This window comes from Haliotis rubra, unplaced genomic scaffold (assembly GCF_003918875.1).
Source record: "Haliotis rubra isolate DU_JTF1 unplaced genomic scaffold, ASM391887v1 Scf1605, whole genome shotgun sequence".
NCBI classification, from domain to species: Eukaryota; Metazoa; Mollusca; class Gastropoda; order Lepetellida; family Haliotidae; genus Haliotis; species Haliotis rubra.
The window spans coordinates 52,388-72,002 of NW_025765565.1; the positions used below are offsets into that span (position 1 = coordinate 52,388).

At 40.0% G+C, this 19,615-nt stretch overlaps 1 protein-coding gene across 1 annotated transcript; it reads right to left on the bottom strand.

Moving 5' to 3' along the window:
* Positions 1-242: 242 nt before the first annotated feature.
* Positions 243-8,250, bottom strand: LOC124271497. Its single transcript, XM_046706650.1, has 8 exons — positions 8,092-8,250; positions 6,060-6,239; positions 5,081-5,179; positions 4,905-4,931; positions 4,382-4,426; positions 2,366-2,443; positions 1,039-1,107; positions 243-620 (listed from the first exon to the last, which is right to left on the bottom strand). Exons 1-8 carry the CDS (start codon positions 8,189-8,191, stop codon positions 550-552), a joined length of 669 nt encoding a protein of 222 aa, XP_046562606.1. The 5' UTR covers positions 8,192-8,250; the 3' UTR covers positions 243-549.
* Between the last annotated feature and the right edge of the window lie 11,365 nt (positions 8,251-19,615).

Consider the following 19,615-nt stretch of genomic DNA (forward strand, 5'->3'; position numbering starts at 1 on the left):
ATGATATTTAAAAGGACCGCAAAAATTAAAAACAGAGTAGTTTTGTCTTCTAAGCAAGGCATTGTAGAATTGCTGTTATTAAAATTTGAAAGCGTTTTCACATATTTTGTCTTCCTTATTATGTAAAACGGGTGAGAATTATATACAACTGCGCATATTCAGGAAAGTCAAAGAAGTGCAAAGGTTAGTCATCAACAAAATTCTTCCGCAACCGGTTTCGGTTTGAAAGCATAAAAAATACGCTATTTTGTCAATTTTATGCAGGTAATACGTGGGTAATAAATAAAATATCACACTCGGTCTCATTACATACGAATTTGCGAGACTGGTGTCCTTCATATATATAGTCATCACATTATTCACTATTTCGAAGAAAGTGATGTGTAAACACATCACAGAAACCAATACAGTACATAAGGAGTACTGACCACCCGTGCACAGCAACATATCTGTGTGACTGGCCGTCTGCATGTAGAACAGTCAGTCTGTTGATGTCTTAAAACACATAACTGAATCTGTCCACCATCCATTCTTCGTGTAGTCATGTCTTCAACATCGGCTACATCTGTGCCGCCTATGTCGTCGTCGTTTCCTTGACATCCCTATCTTCTTTCCTATTCCTGAAACAGAAAAGAAAAAAGAAAATATTTCTTTACATTCATTACCGAACCTTTATCCTGGGTAACATGTGCCCCCCCTTGGCGAAGAAAACTTTTACTGCACAGAATTGGTTGGTTGGTTTGCTGCTTAACGCTGCACTCAGCAGTATTCCAGCTGTATGGCGGCGGTCTGTAAATAATCGAGTCGGGACCAGACAATCCAGTGATCAACAACATCGATCTACGCATATGGTGTACGACGACGTCAAGTCAGCAAGCCTGACCACCCGATCCCGTTAGTCGCCTCTTACGACCAGTATGGGTCATTGAAGATCAATTCTAACCAGGATCTTCACGGGTTACTGCACAGAGAGACAGTTCTATGTTTAAATGATATTTATTGTCGTAATAAAGGACACATATGGAAACTCATACTAACGGTTGAAATAACAGACAGCCACGACACCCGCCGCAATCACCAGAAAGCACACGACAAAGATGAGTATAGCTGCAAATAGAAGCGGGAAAACATTTCCATTAGGATAAATATAGAACGCAAATACCAGATCATATCTGCCGAAACAGATTCTAATGGGCGCAGAGAGCAGATACTGTGAACATATTGTTGAGTGAGTGAGTGAGTGAGTGAGTGAGTGAGTGATCGTTATGATTCTCAAACATACACTTACGGAAATATAACATAAAGATGTACTGTCTTGGTCACGAGTGAGTGAGTGAGTGAGTATGGTTTTACGGCTCTTTTAGCAATATTCCAGCATTATTATGACGGGGGACACAAGAAATGGGCTTCGCACACTGTTCCCATGTACGGAATCGAACCCAGGTCTTTCGCGTGATGAACGAACGCTTTACTCACTCGGCGACCCCTCCGCCCCTCCTTGCATGAACACCAGGTGTCCGCTTTAAGGGTAGCGCCCGCTATTAATATAGCTTGCATTATAAGGTGAGTGTTTGTTGCCTAACACTGCGGAACCATATTTCCAACCTAATGCTGCTGTAACATAAGCTTGATATTTTTGTGTGTTTACCCCCATATTTAACAACGGTTCTACGGCTCCATGGGTTCAGATGTTATAAAATCAAACCAGAGAACTGATTTTAACATATGTTTAATTTTCAGTTGAAAGAGTTTTATACATTATATGTACATGGATTTATTTATAAATGCATTTATCATGCATTTAAAACTAGTTTTAGTCACGATATGGCTGAAATATTGCCCATGTGACTTAAATCGTAACTCACTCACTCACTTTACAAACTGCGCACAAATGAGCGATGGTTTAATAAAGATAATTATATAAACTTCGTTTTTTCTATTAATTACATAAAAACAAACTGGGTATTCTATCTTTCGCACGTCAGATTATGTTCGTTATGGAAACATTCTTATATCTATATTCTAGACTTCGTGTAAACCAAATCATAGCATGTAGGGCTTTGGCTATATCCAGATCCATTGCAGATTTAAATGGATTTACAGTTTTCGGTTTCATTACCAACCCTACATTTCCTACATTAGGACTATGAGAACCCCCACCCAACCACGACCCCGGCACACACAATATAAAATGGAGGAACCCAGAGATCAACATCACAACATTAATGTTTCTATTATATAATAGTACAGGTAAACACTGGGCATCAACTAGACACCTTCAAAATAGCTTAATCAACTAGTAAGCTGCCCCCGTCCCCTACCACCGTTGTAGGTATTGGTAATAGTTCGGGAGCGACATACATACTTCTGTGAGTATAGGAGAGATATGAAGAGGGTGGTCTGGTGGTAGGAATGTTTTGAAGTATTATTTCACTGAAAGGCTCTGAAAGTAGATAGAGTGAATGAGTTACATATGGCTTGTCGCTGTAACAGAATACAGGTTACACTAACAGGGAAATACAACAGGGTGCATGTTTTAGACAATTCCCAGCCCAGAGAAGCTCACGAGTTTGTATGACAAATCACGAACCACAATGAATGCGAACTCGGAACACACAGGAACGAGCACTCACACACAGACACAACTAAGCACACAGGAACGAGCACTCACACAGAGACACAAACTGAACACACAGGAACGATAAGTCACACACAGACACAACTGAACACACGGGAACGAGCACTCACAGACAGAAAAAAATAAACACACTGGAACGAGCACATATAAGCACACACACGAATGAGAACTCACACACAGACACAACTGAACACACGGGAAAGAACTCACACACATTCACAACTGAACACACGGGAACGAGCACTCACACACAGACAACAATAAAAACGCACATGCTCGCATATACAAACAAAAAGACAACTCAAGCGTATTTTCACTTACTAACAGACACATACAAACACACACGCACGCACACGCACACGCACACGCATGTACACTCATGCACAAACATTCACCAGTACAAACAATATGCTTGATATGTATCCGTCGACTTACAGAAGTGGATTCAGTACAGAGACAGCTCTCAACAGAACATTAAACGATTTGATGACCAGTTTGGATGATGGAAATGTTGCGTTTTTGCTCCTGTTAGATCTATCAGCGGCATTTGATACTGTTGACCACACCTTGCTAATAGACTGACTTCATACTGAATATGGTTTAGACGTCGTTGTTTGGACTGGTTCAGCTCGTATCTGACAGACAGATACCAGAGAGTTAGCATTAATGCTACATCATCTGACAACACTCTTTTGACTTGTGGTGTACCCCAAGGTTCGGTACTGGGTCCGGTTCTATTTACGCTTTACAGCAAGCAAACCTCTCAAGTCATTAGTAGCTGTGCCATCAATGATCATTTTTATGCTGATGACAAACAATAGTTTTGCTCTTGATGACCAGTCACAGGGGCCAGGACTAAGTGCGATGGAAAGTTAGCGCCTGGATGGAAAGTTAGCGCCTGGATAGTTAGCCATACATCCAAAGTTAGCACCTGGATGAACGCCAACATGCTGAAGTTAAACAGCGATAAGACAGAGTCTTTGCTCGTAGGACCCGACAAAAGGCTGCTTAAGATAAAAGAAACTCATATCACAGTCGACAGTGATGAAATCAACTTTTCGACAGATGTTAGAAACTATGGTGTGAAGCTAGACTCATCACTCAACATGGACAAGCACATCAATAACCTCGTAAAAAATGCTACTTTCACCTCCGAAACATAGGTAACATACGCCACCTTCTGCAGCACTTGCACGTTCAATGATCCTGGTCAGGATTGACTGTTGTAATAGTCTGCTCCAGCGTAACAAATCAGAAGGCTGCAAAACATCTCAGCGGTTAGAATTGTCACACTGTCAAGAAAAGTCTTGTCACATCACTCTAGTACTCGGGTATCTCCACTGGCTGCCGGTCAAAGAACGGATACATCATAAAATCCTTACCCTCACATATCAGTGTATCAGTGATACAGCTCCTGCTTATATGTATGATTAAGTAGAAGACTATGTCCCTTCAAGAACTCTCTATTCCAGTGATCAAATAATACTAAAGGTCCCGGACATCAGGCTCAAAACATTTGGCGGATGATCCATCGAATATAATGCTGCCGTTGAATGGAACACTCTCCCATTTGATCTGAAATCAACTTCAACTTTAACTTGTTTCAAGAAACATCTCAAGACCTACCTGTTCAATAGAAATTGGTTGTAAACATGTGATATCTATGAACTCTGTTAGCGTTTTGAGCATACTTTGGTGTGGAGTTTAGCGCAATATAAGAATCCATATTATTATAATCATTACCTTTAGTAGTACCGCTATTACACCCTTGGTATGGCACATCTGCAACTATAGGAGGAAGCATTACCGAGATAAAATTGAGTTCATACATCTAACAATGCACTTATTGATACAGTAAGTACTAGGTACAAAAACGTTGGCATGATAACACTATGTATTGATAATACGAATTATGTTCTGTATGTTACCTGTTTTGCCATTGCATTTCAAAATGTATTGCATCGGTTCCCAATTGCGCAGTTTAATGCTCATGCTGTTGATCACTGGTTTATCTCGTCCAGACTTGATAATTTACAGACTGCCGCAATATAGCTGGAATATTGCTGAGTGCGGCGTAAAACAAAACAAACTCAATCACTCAAAATGTATTGCGTTGGACAAGAGAAACGGTTGACATTTCTTTTAAAATTATACGCTCTACCTCTCTGGTTGGATAGGCACCACCACACCAACAAATACACGTAGAATGTTAGTAATAGCTACCAGATTGCGTCAACAAACAAAAAAACCCTACATGGATACTTACTTTTTCCATTGAAGATGAAATCAGCATCTACAAATCAAAGAAATCCACATATACATGTATACTAACAGATATTTTTTCATTTGTATTGACGAAAGTCTAACCGAGGCTGAACATATTAAACCTTGTTGGACTTTTCCAGCTGTCCATAGTGTAGAAGTACGTGTGCTATTACTCACCAGATGTCACACGGCAGACAAAGTAATGTTTCTCTTCACAGCTGTTGTCGATGCGGATATGTTCTTTGGACAAAACAGGACAGGCCTCGGTTTCATTTTCTGAAAAAAGTGCAATTACTAGCGTTTAACAGCGATACAAATACAATCCAGCCTCTGGTACTTATATCACTGACACATACAAACGTTAATGCATGTATAAAGCACTTTATTGTTCAGGTGACTGCTGCACAAAGTAGCGCTACGATGATCTGAGATCCGCTTTGTGGAACGAGGCGCATGACATCATCCTGTGCAGAGACAGAGGTCTGAAATTAAATCCCCGACTAACAGCTTTTCAACTGACCTTGGGCGTCTGCAAGTTATAGGGCCCGTAAGTAAGTCACGGCACTTCGGGAGAACTTAGTACTTCCCGTGGCAAACACGTTTCATACCTTTTCAAAAGGTCTCATGGTGGTCAGTTGAGAGTAAGGAACCCACAATTCTTGCAGGAATAACATATCTAACCATCCCTTAATTAGCCAACTAATACATCTGCCAACGGATGTGACAGCTGAGCATGGTTGTACACCTGGTCCGGTCTAGTAAAGTCATATCTGGCGGTCGGGCAATTTGGAACCTGAACTGGTTCTTGAATATATTATTGTCACCAGAAATCTAGTACCGGAAGCTGGGCCCCGTCTCGAATATCGCAAATGGTCAAGCGCAAGGGGAGACGGGAACCAGCTGAGCACCGGAAGTAGCGCCTCACAAGACTTACAGGCCCTAGATTGGTGACTGTATGAAGAACCTCCCAAGATATGCCGCTGTTATAACAATAGTGACGTCAGAGAACACATGCGACGACGTCACAAAAGGGAGGGTGAGCATGACGATGAGCAAGGGAGGTCAGGGGCGAAGAGAATATAAGTTTGTCGACCGTGTCCTGAAGTTGTAACTTCTCTGTCTGTGGAGACATGACATATAAAGTTTACGTATTCACCTTGTATCTTCTTGTCGAGCCATATCGTCGCGTGTTCTTCAATGGCCAGTTTGTTGACATATCCCCCATAGCGGTGCTTCAGGTCAGACACACTGTACAGCACTCCCCCTTTTTCAGCACATGTCTCGTTGGCTGAGATCCATGTCTTGCGTTCACAGGACGATTCAAAGGCAATTTTACCTGCAAGATAACATCAGTTTTATATAGTACTGGTGTTCTATAGTACTTCGGTACTTCACTCACATCTCCTATCCCTTCTAGACATGCAATGTACTAGTAGTCACACTTGTACCTTGATTTACCGAATAATATCCGTCATATTTTCACACTTTGTTTATCAATGTACCGCAACACTCTCGTCTTGTATTCGCAATGTGTTCGCACTGTATTCACTGTGTTTATGGATTTAATACATTACATCTGTCATGTATTTACTCTTTATTAATTTCCGTATTATATCCGTTTTGTATTCACACTATGTTTATTAACTACTCTGTCGTCACACAACATTCACATTACATCCACAGTACATTCACTCGGCCGTCACACAACATTCACATTACATCCACAGTACAATCAATCTGTGGTCACACAACATTCACATTACATCCACATTACAATCACTCTGTCGTCACACAACATTCACATTACATCCACAGTACAATCAATCTGTCGTCACACAACATTCACATACATACATACATACATACATACAGACAGACAGACAGACAGACAGACAGACAGACAGACACACGACACATACACCACATACATACATACACACACACACACACACACACACACACACACACACACACACACACATACATACATACATACATACATACATACATACATACATACATACATACATACATACATACATACATACATACATACATACATACATACATACATACATACATTTCTCCCGATGGTGCTGGGTATATTTAAGACGCTCGTTAATGATAAATCTTCTAAAGTATTAAAATACAGCCGTGATATTATCCATACTGTTGTTGTTTTTATGTGAATGTGATATAAAATCTACCATGTAGACCACGTGACAAATGACACTCTGCAGTCAGCTTCATTACGTGATGTCTGAAGTACGGAATAAACTGTCTGTCCGTGAGAGAAATGACAATCAGGACACGCCCGTGACACAATGGTTACATATCACTGACAAAATCCTTTTTGTGACATTAACACATTACAATCACAATCCTGACACAATCACAACACACTCGTGACATAACACAATCAAAATCACAATCCTGACACAACACACTCGTGACATAAACACAATCACAATCCCGACACAATCACAACACACTCGTGACATAAACACAATCACAATCATGACACAATCACAACACACTCATGACATAAACACAACCCAATCTAAATCCTGACACAATCACAACACACTCGTGACATAAACACAATCTCAATCCTGACACAATCACAACGCACTCGTGACATATACACAATCACAATCCTGACACAATCACAACTCACTCGTGACATAAACACAACACAATCTCAATCCTGACACAACCACAACACACTCGTGACATAACACAATCAAAATCACAATCCTGACACAACAACACACTCGTGACATAAACACAACACAATCATCACGATCCTGACACAACCACGACACACATATCACTCGTGACATATACACAGTTCATTCATCACAATCATGACACAATCATGACACACTCGTGACATAAACACAACACAATCACCTTCATCACAACCCTGACACAATCACAACACGTTCGTAACATAAACACAGCACAATCACAATCACGACACAATCATCACAACCCTGACACAATCAGGACGCACTCGTGAAATAAACACAACACAATCACGACATCCACGCACTCGTGACACTGTTTTCAATTACTGGAAATTTCACAAAGTGAAAGCATGTACCACTGTAACGAACCGCCCACATGATAACGCCAGACACAACATGGCAAAGTCACGAATGGAAGCTTTGCTAAATGATACTCACCAAAAGAAATAGTCCGTGTGTATATAAATTTTGTGTATACCAACAACAGCAACACAAGCACAAAGAAAAACCGTTTTGCGAGTGTTGAGCCTGCAAACATACTTTGTGTCAGTAGTTCCAAAGTTTTAACATTAATCGAAATGCTCAAAAATATTTCCGGGGTTAAGTCATGATTCTCTGTAAATGTAGACTGTGAGTCGTTGTGAAACTCGTTGTGATGAGACGGGGCTGGGTAGTGTGTCGTAACTCCCCGATCAGTGAGTGAGTCATCCCCAGTAAGGTGGTCTAACTTGGGTTGTTAGTGGTTTATAGCCTGGTTTTAATTGATGACAATGAATTAATTGATTATCATTCTGTGTTAATTTCCATGAGGACAACATGTGATATACCTAACTATATATTTTAATGTCCTTTGTGGACAGATATTTTACAAGGAATACCTTGTTTTCATGGCTATATGGCTGTAATATTGCCGATGCCATGTACAGTTTTAACTCACTCACTCATTGGGTTTGATGCAACTTTCAGTAAAATCACGAGACGAAGGATAGGCTCCACACACTGTAAATATTTCATTAATCGAACCCGGCCTATCGTGAAAATTCAGAATCCCGTACAGAAACGTATTTTTGAAAAGTTTGAGTTAGTGAGTGAGTTTAGTTTTTCCCCCTCTTTTAGCAATATTCCAGCAATATCACGGCGGGGTACACCACAAATGGGCTTCACACATTGTGCCTACGTGGGGAATGGAACCCGGGTTTTCGGCGTGACGAGCGAATGTTAAACCACCAGGCTACCCCACCGCCCGTTGAAAAGTTCGAAAAATGATTGGTGATTTGTACGAGCAATCGTAATTGTTTTAGTTTTCCCCAAATAATTACATTAAGGGGTTAGAAATGTTATCGGCGTTATTCTGTCCCCACATCAACAGCGCCATAAGGTTGGTGATTAAAAACTGGTTTGTCTGTCAAGAGTGATGTACGAGGTACAGACACAGCACTGCAACGGCGTAAAACAACATTTACCCACTCACTCCAATTCCCCATCTATTGGTGTCTATTGTTAACCTTTCGTTCTGTCAACAACAAGGGTGGTTGGGTTCAGGGTTGGTGAGTTTCAAGTGACGGTGTGAGGCCTGAGTGAATCCCATGATCGATATAAAAACGATGGCGAATAAGTGAAAAATCCACACATGCCAACAGAATGTGCTTGACAGTTATTGAACTGTGACAATTAGTGAGTGAGTGAGCGAGTGGAGAAAGTGAGTTAGTGAGGTGCTTGACAGTTATTCAGCTGTGACAATTAGTTAGTGAGTGAGTGAGCAAGTGAGCTAGTGAGGTGCTTGACAGTTATTCAACAGTGACAATTAGTGTGTGAGTGGAGCGAGTGAGTGGAGTAAGTGAGATAGTGAGGTGCATGACAGTTATTCAACTGTGACAGTGAGTGAGTGAGTGAGTGAGTGAGCGAGTTGGGCAGCGGAATGGTAAGCGAGGTGGATGAGTGGGTATGGGAAGAGCTACTTTGGCTTAACTCCGCACCAAACAGTATTTCACGTCTTGAGGTAGTCACACGACTCTTTCCGAACATGAAACATGTTCAGAATCTAAACTCCACATCAATCGTATTTAGTCCCTATTGGAAGAGTTTGAAAGGATTTGTCAACGATGGGCTCAATGAGTGTACCACGTGAATATCAACCTAACGTAAGGATTCCCACGCTCCAGGTTGCGCGTACAGTAACAGCTGCATCCTCTACTTCCTGGTTGGGTAAGCCACAGTCTAACATGTGAAACTGAAACGCGTTCTGTCACAATGGACACAGATTAGCATAACTGCATAACTGGTGAATCAAATGGTATGTCCCCGATCTTATTCACGCCACAGTCAGTGTTCGAGAGAGTCACTTTTATATGAAGATGAGAGCAATTTACAACTCTTGCTTACAGTGGTGATACCATTCGTCACCACTCGCCCCTTTCCGTACCCTCCAAGAATAACACGAGTGGGTTACGAATGTGGCGGGCGATACGGATGACAGGCGGACTTGTCTCCCTTAGGAATGTCAGAAACCTGAAATGGTTGTGTGTTCGAATAATGATTATGATTGTCAGAATTATACCAGTGTTTGCAGGGGCGGATACAGCTTTTTGAGAAGGGGGGGAGGGTGTTTGTGCACACTATTGAGAAAAGGAGGGGTGCACACTTCATTTTCACCCAAGTTTCAACGGTCATTTAACAAACTTTGAGCACAAGGGGCGGTGGGGGGTGCGCACCTCTGCAACCCCACCCCCCACCTCTCTGGATCCGCCTATGGTTTGCTAGTTTCAGCATAGTGGTAAACGCCTAAGACTTGGATCACTTCCGGGTGACGTCCCACATTCAGCAGAGATCTCGTCATACAACTGGACATACGCGTCATTAAACCATATTCACTCACTCACTTAAAAATATTTACGCGCAGTCATCCATCAGTGACAATAAGGGTACCTACATTCAATCATTAATCATTACATTGATTACCATAATAAGATGTTTTTGTCATCGTATGATAGTTATGAAAGATGTACAGCGCTGATTATCTTGGTCCCGAGTGAATGACTGAGTATGGCTTTACGCCGCTTATAGCAATATTCCTTGGTGGGGACACCCGCAATGCGCTTAACATGTTGTACTCATGTGGCGAATCGAACCCGGGTCTTCGGTCTGACGAGAGAACGCTTTAACCATTGGGCTACCCCTCTTAGTCCTGAGATAACATTTTACCGAGAGCATTGCAACGTTTTCACGTTTGACCCCAGCAATGCAAAGGGAGTGTGATTTCAACACTCAGATACATGCATTCATAAATGTGGCATATTTATTATTTGCCTTCTTCAGTTTACAAAATGAGATATATTTTTGAGTTTCACTCCTTTTACATACTAATATACTGGATCTTTCTTGTAAATTCATATAAACTCCCTCTCTCAAGATATACATTATTATAAATTCAATTTCAGCCAGTTCGCGGTAAATTGTATCACGTCGTTCCTGCATTAAACATCAACCTGTCATGGTGTCAACAGTCCTCGTCAGCCTAGTTGCCATTATTAGGTGGACTGATAAACATAGAAGCATCAGCAAAATCAGTAATCATTGTCGTATGCCACAGTAAGAAAATAGCAATACCGCGATAATGGAGAGTTGCTTCAATTTCACGGTCAAACGAGACAATCGGAATTGCTGCAATGGTATTACACGAGTTGCGACTATGTGTCACATTATTTGTGACAGAAAAGAAGATTAAACATCAGTCAACTGAAAATATATCTGTAATGCTAAATGTCAGTAGCCGTTCATAATCCCGATGGCGACAACATTAACCACCGCGATAGCGTCCCATGATAAATATCAACCTGTGGTGTTGTGAACAGTTAACCTGTTAACAGTTAACCCCTCACCACTGTCCTCGTCAGCCTAGTCGCCATTATTACGTGGACTGATAAACATAGAAGCATCAGCAAAATCTCCTTCCTCAGTAATGCTGAGATCAGCATGTGCACTATAGATTCTGCAAAGATTAATCAGTAAACATGGTCGTATCCCAATTGCGTAGATCAATGCTCATGGATTGTCTAGTCCAGACTCCATTATTTACAGCTCGCCGCCATAGAGCTGGACTATTGCTGAGTGCGGCGTAAAACAGCAGACAAACAAACATAATAATACATTATATATACACAACGAATTGCACAGTAAGTATTTACAGGACATTTCCAGCGTATTACATCAATATAAGGGGAGACAGCATCTTGTTGACACGATTGCATTGCATCGTTTCCCAATCGCTCATGATGCAATCACTGTATTGTCTGGCTCAGACTCAGTTACCAACAGACTGGTGGTGTGCGGCGTGAACAGTTGCGAAACAAATACGCACCAGAACAATGTTGGGATAAGAACACAAAGCTTAAAACGACAATTTCAAACACATTTTACGACGCTTCGATAGACTGCAGTATCGCGCCAATTTGCAAACAAACGTGCATTGCACCATATATAACGCAATTAACGCAAACTCCACAATTCAGCTTCAGTTATATCAAGATTGTGAATTTATCGCATATGCCGCATCTTATATGATTAAAATATTATTAGACGAATAAAGGTGATGAAAAGTATTTAAAACAGATTTTTTGGAATGAAATTACCAAAGATATCTACCATGATTGAATGCTAATGTAAGGTAAGAGGTTCCATTTCTGCAAATAGTTTTGTTGTTTCTATTCCTTTTCAGTACAATTAACCCACATTCTACCTGAATTGATGTTTCCAAAAGTACCAAGATAAGTATAGACCTAGAGGCGTGGTTCCCAATTAGCGCCAATTAGCAATCAAACGTGCATTGCACCATATATAACGCAATTTAACGCAAACTCCACATCCGCCTGAAACGATATCCTACTTGTGTTCATATCGCTTCACGGAAGTTAAAGAATCAAAACTACTTACTAGTTGTAGTAAAATATGTATATGATTGATGACCATAAAGATTTTCAATGACACAACTTGTAACATAACGATTTCTTCCTCGCAAGCGACACGCCGAAGACTCGGGTTCGATTCCCCACATGGGCAGAATGTGTTAAGCCCATTTCTGGTGTCCCCCGCCGTGATATTGCTGGAATATTGCTAAAAGCGGCGTAAAACTAAACTCAGTCAGTCAGTCCTCGCAAGCGAGGTTGTGGTCGAAGTGACAATAATACTGTAAGTAGTATTATATTGACACCCACCTCGCTTCCACGAGAGAAATTGTTCCGTGAAGCGATATGAAGCGATATGAACACAAGTAGGATATCGTTTCAGGCGGATGTGGAGTTCGTGTTACTGCGCGATAAATTTCTTGCTGCATTCACGTGGTTAACGTCAACTCACCAGTATGTAGATATTAGTCCAAGTACGTCTTTATATTTGGTCCAAATTAGTTTATTATCATACTTGTATGCATTTTGAAATTAAATATAAAGGTGGCGATCTGCTGATACGTATAATGAATTTATAACAGGACTGTAATATCCAGACATTTTATCGTTTACCAATGTGAATCATAATTCGCACACACGCCCCAGTGTGTTGTCTGTCTCATTGCACTTCACGGCGAAAACAATGATTATGTTGAATGCTACGACAAATGAATAGAAACAAAATGCAAATATCAAAATTAAAACAGATTAAAGTTATAGGAACAATGTCAGGCTATTACCTTGTTCGAGAAATGTATCCATCAATATCCACAAAAAACGATTGAAATGCCATTCATCTGCAGCTGTTCCATGAGATGTGTCTTTTAACAGTCTAATATAGGAAAAGGTGATCTTTCGTTTCAGGTATTTCACGTTGGTGTATAGTCTCATTGGTCACCCAAGATAGCACAACTAGCAACTAAATTATTGCATAATGTCTGCTATTCTTTAAAAAAGGGTAATTTAGTTAGCCAATAATGAGTAATCAATCAATGTATTGGGGGTTAATTCTTTGAAAGAAGGGCGTTGTTTTTACAGACACAGACACGACAGAGTGCATTCAGTATAGATTACTAAATCTACATACATAACACTACCTTTTGACAACAAATCCGCTGTGTAAGATAAAAGTAATTAATCAATCAGCGTGTTATTGGTAAATCATTTGATCGATGTTTAAAATATTGAATATTTACTCCAGACACAAGAAATGCCAAATGGGAACCTTTGTCGGGTAATCTAAGTGGTGTTACCACTAATTATGCCTGTTATAAATTCATTAACTGACCATCACGTGAATGATGACAAATAACATGTGTAGGTTGTACCACCTAACACGGGTTACAACAAGGGAGTATTAATTGCTGTATTGCATGCAATTTTAATTGCATGTAAAAACTTATGGGCGGACACTTTTTTGAAAATACAAACAGAACTTCATTGTTGCATAAGAAATACATATAAGCATTTGCTGTGTGCTAAAACTGTATGTACCTATTTACCTAAGTAAGTTTCAGATTCTTCTAGCAATGGCAAAGTAGGGTTGTCTAGTGTACGGATTCAAATAAATCAGAAGTCCATTTTTAATATCATACGTAATAGACGTCATATTGTTACATGACATGATTAAATATCGAGGGAAAAAAACACAGAAATGGGATCAATTTGGATCAGTCATTATACCATCCAGGCATTAGAAAACCTGAAAAAGCCCACACTGCTTTAATGATACTTGATTACAATCAGACAAGAACTACCGGGATAATTTCCAATAACTGCATCTAATGGGCATCCACCCTTCTTAATGTCGCACTGTTTAGGTTGAAGAAATGAACCGTAACCGTAATGGGCAAGGCTGATCATCGTTTTCACTATCACTAGCGTCTGGCGCGAACAAATAAGGCCTAGCGACACCAAGCGATTTTGACAGAATCGTCTATGAAAACAAGTTGTTACTCGGTAACTAGGCAAAGCAGGAGACAAAATGAAATGACAGTAGATTGTGAGAACATATAGCTTTCATTTTTCACAACAGTTGTCACGATTTCAGGTTTATACAAACCTGTAAACAAGATCATTTACCCCCTGAAATGTACATGAATTCGGCATCGGCCCTCATATCTATTCATCATATGACGTCACAGAGACGCGCCGCTCTGATTGGTTGAAATTTCGTTCGCGGGTGAGAATTGTGCACTGTTGTCAAAAAGGTCGATTTAAGTTAATTAAAGATCGAAATGAGTAGTTTTAAAGACGGGGTTTCACTAATAACGATACCAATTAGTGATTTATGTATTTATGACCCCCTAGAGTATAAGTGATCTTTAAAACTCAGCAATTTTTCCAAGATAGTTCATCATACCTAGCAAAGATTCCAGCTCTGCACGATTTGTGAACCCGTGAAGATCCGTTAGGATTAGTCTTCCGCTAACGGGATCGGTGGTCAGACTCGCTGACTTGATTGATACATGTATCCCAATTGTGTAGATCGATACTCATGATGTTGATCACTGGATTGTCTCGTCCAGACCCGTTTATTTGCAGACCGCCGGCACATCGCTGTAATATTGCTGAGTGTAGCATTAAACAAAATACAATCAACTGCACGAAATGTCGGTTGATTCATGTCTCGAATAGCTGTCTGTTTCTTGGGTTCTGGTCGAAGTAGCTAATTTCTGTACACTGATGACTCGCAATATTACAAAGGGCTTGCAGAGCCCGAGAGACAAAAACTAAAAGCTTGCTAAGTGCACTTCACCATATCATAAAGGGTACCCAGACACCTGCATACAAAGAACCTAAATCTGTCTGATTGCACTTTACAGTACTTTGGGTCGGTGGGGTAGCCTAGTGGTTTAAGCGTTAGCTCATCACGCCGAAGACCCGGGTTCGATCACCCTTATGTGTACAATGTGTGAGGCTCATTTCTGGTGTCCCCCGACGAGATATTGCTAAAAGCGGTGTAAAAGCTCACTCGCTCACTCGCTCACTCACTCACTCACTCACTCACTCACTCACTCACTCCCACTCACTCACTCACTCACTCACTCACTCACTCACTCACTCACTCACTCACTCACTCACTCACTCACTCACTCACTCACTCACTCTCACTCACTCACTCACTCACTCACTCACTCACTCACTCACTCACATTTATGGGTAGGTAGTATATAATAGACGATGGAAGTAGATCTTCGTGAATGTCAGGGTTGAAACGTTAAATTGTTGAAATTACCAATCTCCAGATATTGGTGTGGTGGTACATTGTGTGCCCATTTGAGTTAATTCAGGTAACCTGCCCATATTTGTTTCCTTTGCGCACATGTTGGCTACTTTTCTAATGCCATCCGTTGAAAGTGGAAAATATCTTGACACCGCCTAGAATTATAATTTGGAAATTTGGGTAATATCTCTCATCCTTGGAACTAGTAGTACCGGAAGGATTGCACTTTTAGTAAAAACACAGGTTGAAGACACACTCAGGAATGAGATCAATTGCGTACAATGGATATCTTTGTCTCTTATCTGTAAAAGTATTGTTCTCTTGAAAAGTCCGAAATTATTCTGAAATCAGTGAACTGTGCTTGAAGTTTATGTAAGATCTGCATAAATTACATTATCATGAAAATGGGTAGGTTTCACAAGAAGATAAAGCCAAACAATATTCGTGTGGATCAATCACTACAACGATGAAATAGGAGATCTGTTTACCTCATTTTTTAACATTTTGAGTCATAAAATATATCTCAGAATTGACACGCACCTTGTTTATTGTATCACTGAGGTATTTGTGAATCTGCACTTAATAACCTAATGACCAGGGCCCACTTGCACAAAGCGATCTTAGCGCTACGGTGATAGTAGTCTATGTTAAAGTATGGGAGCTATGAACACCTTAGCGCTAAGACAGCTTTGTGCAACGGGGCCAAGCTGACGACAGACCACACTGAAGCCAAAAACAGCTGATTTTAGGTAGACTTCGCTTGCAGTGCAGTCATATTGGCGATGGTTTTTTAACATAGAAGACCGATTGCTACAGGCTGCAATGACTTGTTTAAGAGTAAATGAGTATTTTTACGCCGCTTTCAGCAACATCCCAGCACTATCATGGCGAGGGAGACCAGACACGGGCGGGACTCATTGTACCCATGTGCGATTCGAACTCGGGTCTTTGGCGTGACATGCGAATACTTTAACCACTATGTTACCCCACCCATTTGTCTACGAAAACGCTTGGTCGATAGATGGCTAAAATAAATCTTACCCAACTCACTTCATCGAACCTCAGGAGTGCATGCACCATGGATTCTTTTACTCACGAGTCTCAATGATTGCACAAAATAATATTACAAGTAGACCAGAAGTATGTATTGTAAATAGTTACAATGACACATGTTATTCGGAATGTTATATCAATACTGACATATTCAGAAATGAAATGCTGATTTGTTGGCTGAGGTCAGCGAGGTAGAGGCCAGATGGATGTCCGCTCGTACTCACTGTTTCAGTGTCTCTTTTAACATTTTCTAAAGATAAAATTGGACAACAAACGCCAAACGGGAATGTAGAAGAATGTAAACGGAATGTAGAAAGAAAATAATATACTAGTTCCAATGCAATATCCGTTCACAGGTTCCACTTTTTGTATGAACATGGGTCGGAGGCCTACATCCTTCATGAATAAAGGTCTATCTACTGGTTTCACTTTTATATGTGTCCTGGTGCGTGAGTGAGTTAATATTTTACATGACATCGGCAATATCTCAGCCATGTCGTGACGAACACAATTTATATAATACAAATATGAAAACATTGTGAAGAGTTAAACCTGTCGACGATGGACAGTAAATATAGTAGAGTATCACAGATATGAACATAAAACTAGCATGTAAAACTAAAACAGTGTAATTAAAGAAAACAATACAATATGAAACACGGGCTATAGATCGCCAACAACTGTAGGTACATCACCATAGTAGGTGTCACTCCTAAATCACATAACATACACAGTCTATTTTCTCGTGGAACATTATGATATCTGCCTTTTTCTATATTTAATTAATGGGATGTACATCGTAGTCGTGCAATTGCCGTCCTAAACTTTTTAATGTTAACATCAAGGAGGTAATGCTCTGCAATAAGATCTGATTTAAAAGTGTTATATAATGAGGGTTTGGGTGATAGAGTTATCGAGGCAGTCCAGAGTTGCAAATGCATATCTTTTAACCTTTGTGTTACAGATTTAATAAGGGAAGCTAATACAATCAAGTTTAAAAGCATATCCAAATCCACAAGTTTCAAGCATATGTCTCAATTTATCTTACCATTTGTATCATACATACACTATAGTTTTGTAGTATATTGTAAAGATAATTTTATACGTCGTTGTGTAAGAGATGGTTCATCTGCCTCGACGTAGAGACTGTCAACAGGAGAAGTTCTAAAAGATCCAAGACAGAGTCTGAGACCTTGGTGATGGATAGAATCTAACATTTTACGGTTGCTTTTACAGGCTACACCATATACAGTGGTGCCAAAATCAAGTTCATGCGATTGAGTTATCTGTATAACTGAAGTAGAGTAGTTTGATCCCCTCCCATTTTGAATTGGAAACAACTTTTAACAAGTCGGACGCCCTCAAGCATTTAGCCTTAAGAGATTTAATATGTGGCAAAAACGTCAAGTGGGAGTCAAAAATAAGACCCAGAAACTTGGCCTCCTTTACAACTTTGATAGGTGTGCCCTTTAGAGAATAGTTCAGGGTCTTTATGTGGTTTGTATTTACGGCAGAAATGTATGCAATGAGTTTTGGATTTTAAAAAATTAAAACCATTTTCTAAATAGCATTTATTTATTTTGTTTAGACACAACTGCATTTTCCTTTCAATAGTATGCATATTTTGAAATCAACCACAAAAAGTGATCCATCAATTGAATCATTTGAAACCTTTGATAAACTGTTGATGTTGATACTAAATAAAATCACAGACAAAATACTGCCTTAAAAACCACGTGACCTTGATCCTGATTGTAATGAACCCACGCAGACTTGAAATTGTCTGTCATTTAAAAAGTTAGTTATAAACTGAGGCAAACCGCCTCGCAATCCGAGGCCATGTAAATTTTTTAAAATGCCATATTTCCACGTAGTGTCATATGCTTTTTCAAGATCAAAATAGATAGACACAGTGTGTTGTCTATTAATTAGAGCGTTTTTAACAAATGATTCTAAACGCATTCGGTGATCGACAGTACTTGTGTTTTTACAGAAACCGTATATCTGTTATAAGGTTATTTGTTTCCAAGTACCGAACAAGTCGATTATTTAGCATGCGTTCCATGGTTTTGCAAACACAGCTAGTTAGTTAGATTGGTCGATAATAAGACGGATTCGTGCCATCACGTCCAGGTTTGGTATTGGTACTATTATAGTGTCACACCATGAGGAAGGAAATTTCCCTGACGTCCAAATATCATCAAAAATGTGTAAGGGGGTCTCAAGGCATGATTCTGGTAGGTGCTTGAGGAGTTGATAATGTATGTTATCAGCTCCTGTAGCAGTATCGTGAGCCCAGGAGCAGTCTGGAGTTTGTGAATAGAAAATGTTTCATTATAATCTTCCCTATTATCTGAATTGAAATTAATAGTTTTCCTTTCATGTTGTTTTTGCTTTTGTTGGAATTTAGGCATATAATTAGAAGAGGAAGAGCGGTAAGCGAGAGTTTCACCCAGTTTATCCGCAATATCTGATTTATTGGAAAGTAACTGATCTCCATGTATAAGATGATGGACACTAGATGTAGTACCTTTACCTTTAATTTTCTGGACCATGTTCCATACCTTTGACATGGGCGTTCGAAAACATATTTTGGATACATAATTTTGCCAAGATTGGCGTTTATTCTGTTTAAAGGTACGCCGCGCTTAAGCATTTTACATTTTAAATGTATTTAATTATGCACCATAGGATGGCGACGGAAATAATGTTCTGCTTTTTTCCTTGCCTTCCTAGCTTGTTT

What these genes read in the sequence shown, in the direction of transcription:
- LOC124271497 (XM_046706650.1), bottom strand. Translation starts at nt 8,191, where the DNA reads ATGTTTGCAGGCTCAACACTCGCAAAACGGTTTTTCTTTGTGCTTGTG. An exon ending in TCTCTCCTATACTCACAGAA is followed by an intron (nt 1,108 to 2,365) that starts GTATGTATGTCG and finishes TTCTATTTGCAG; the next exon opens with CTATACTCATCTTTGTCGTG. An exon ending in GGCTGTCTGTTATTTCAACC is followed by an intron (nt 621 to 1,038) that starts GTTAGTATGAGT and finishes TTTCTGTTTCAG; the next exon opens with GAATAGGAAAGAAGATAGGG.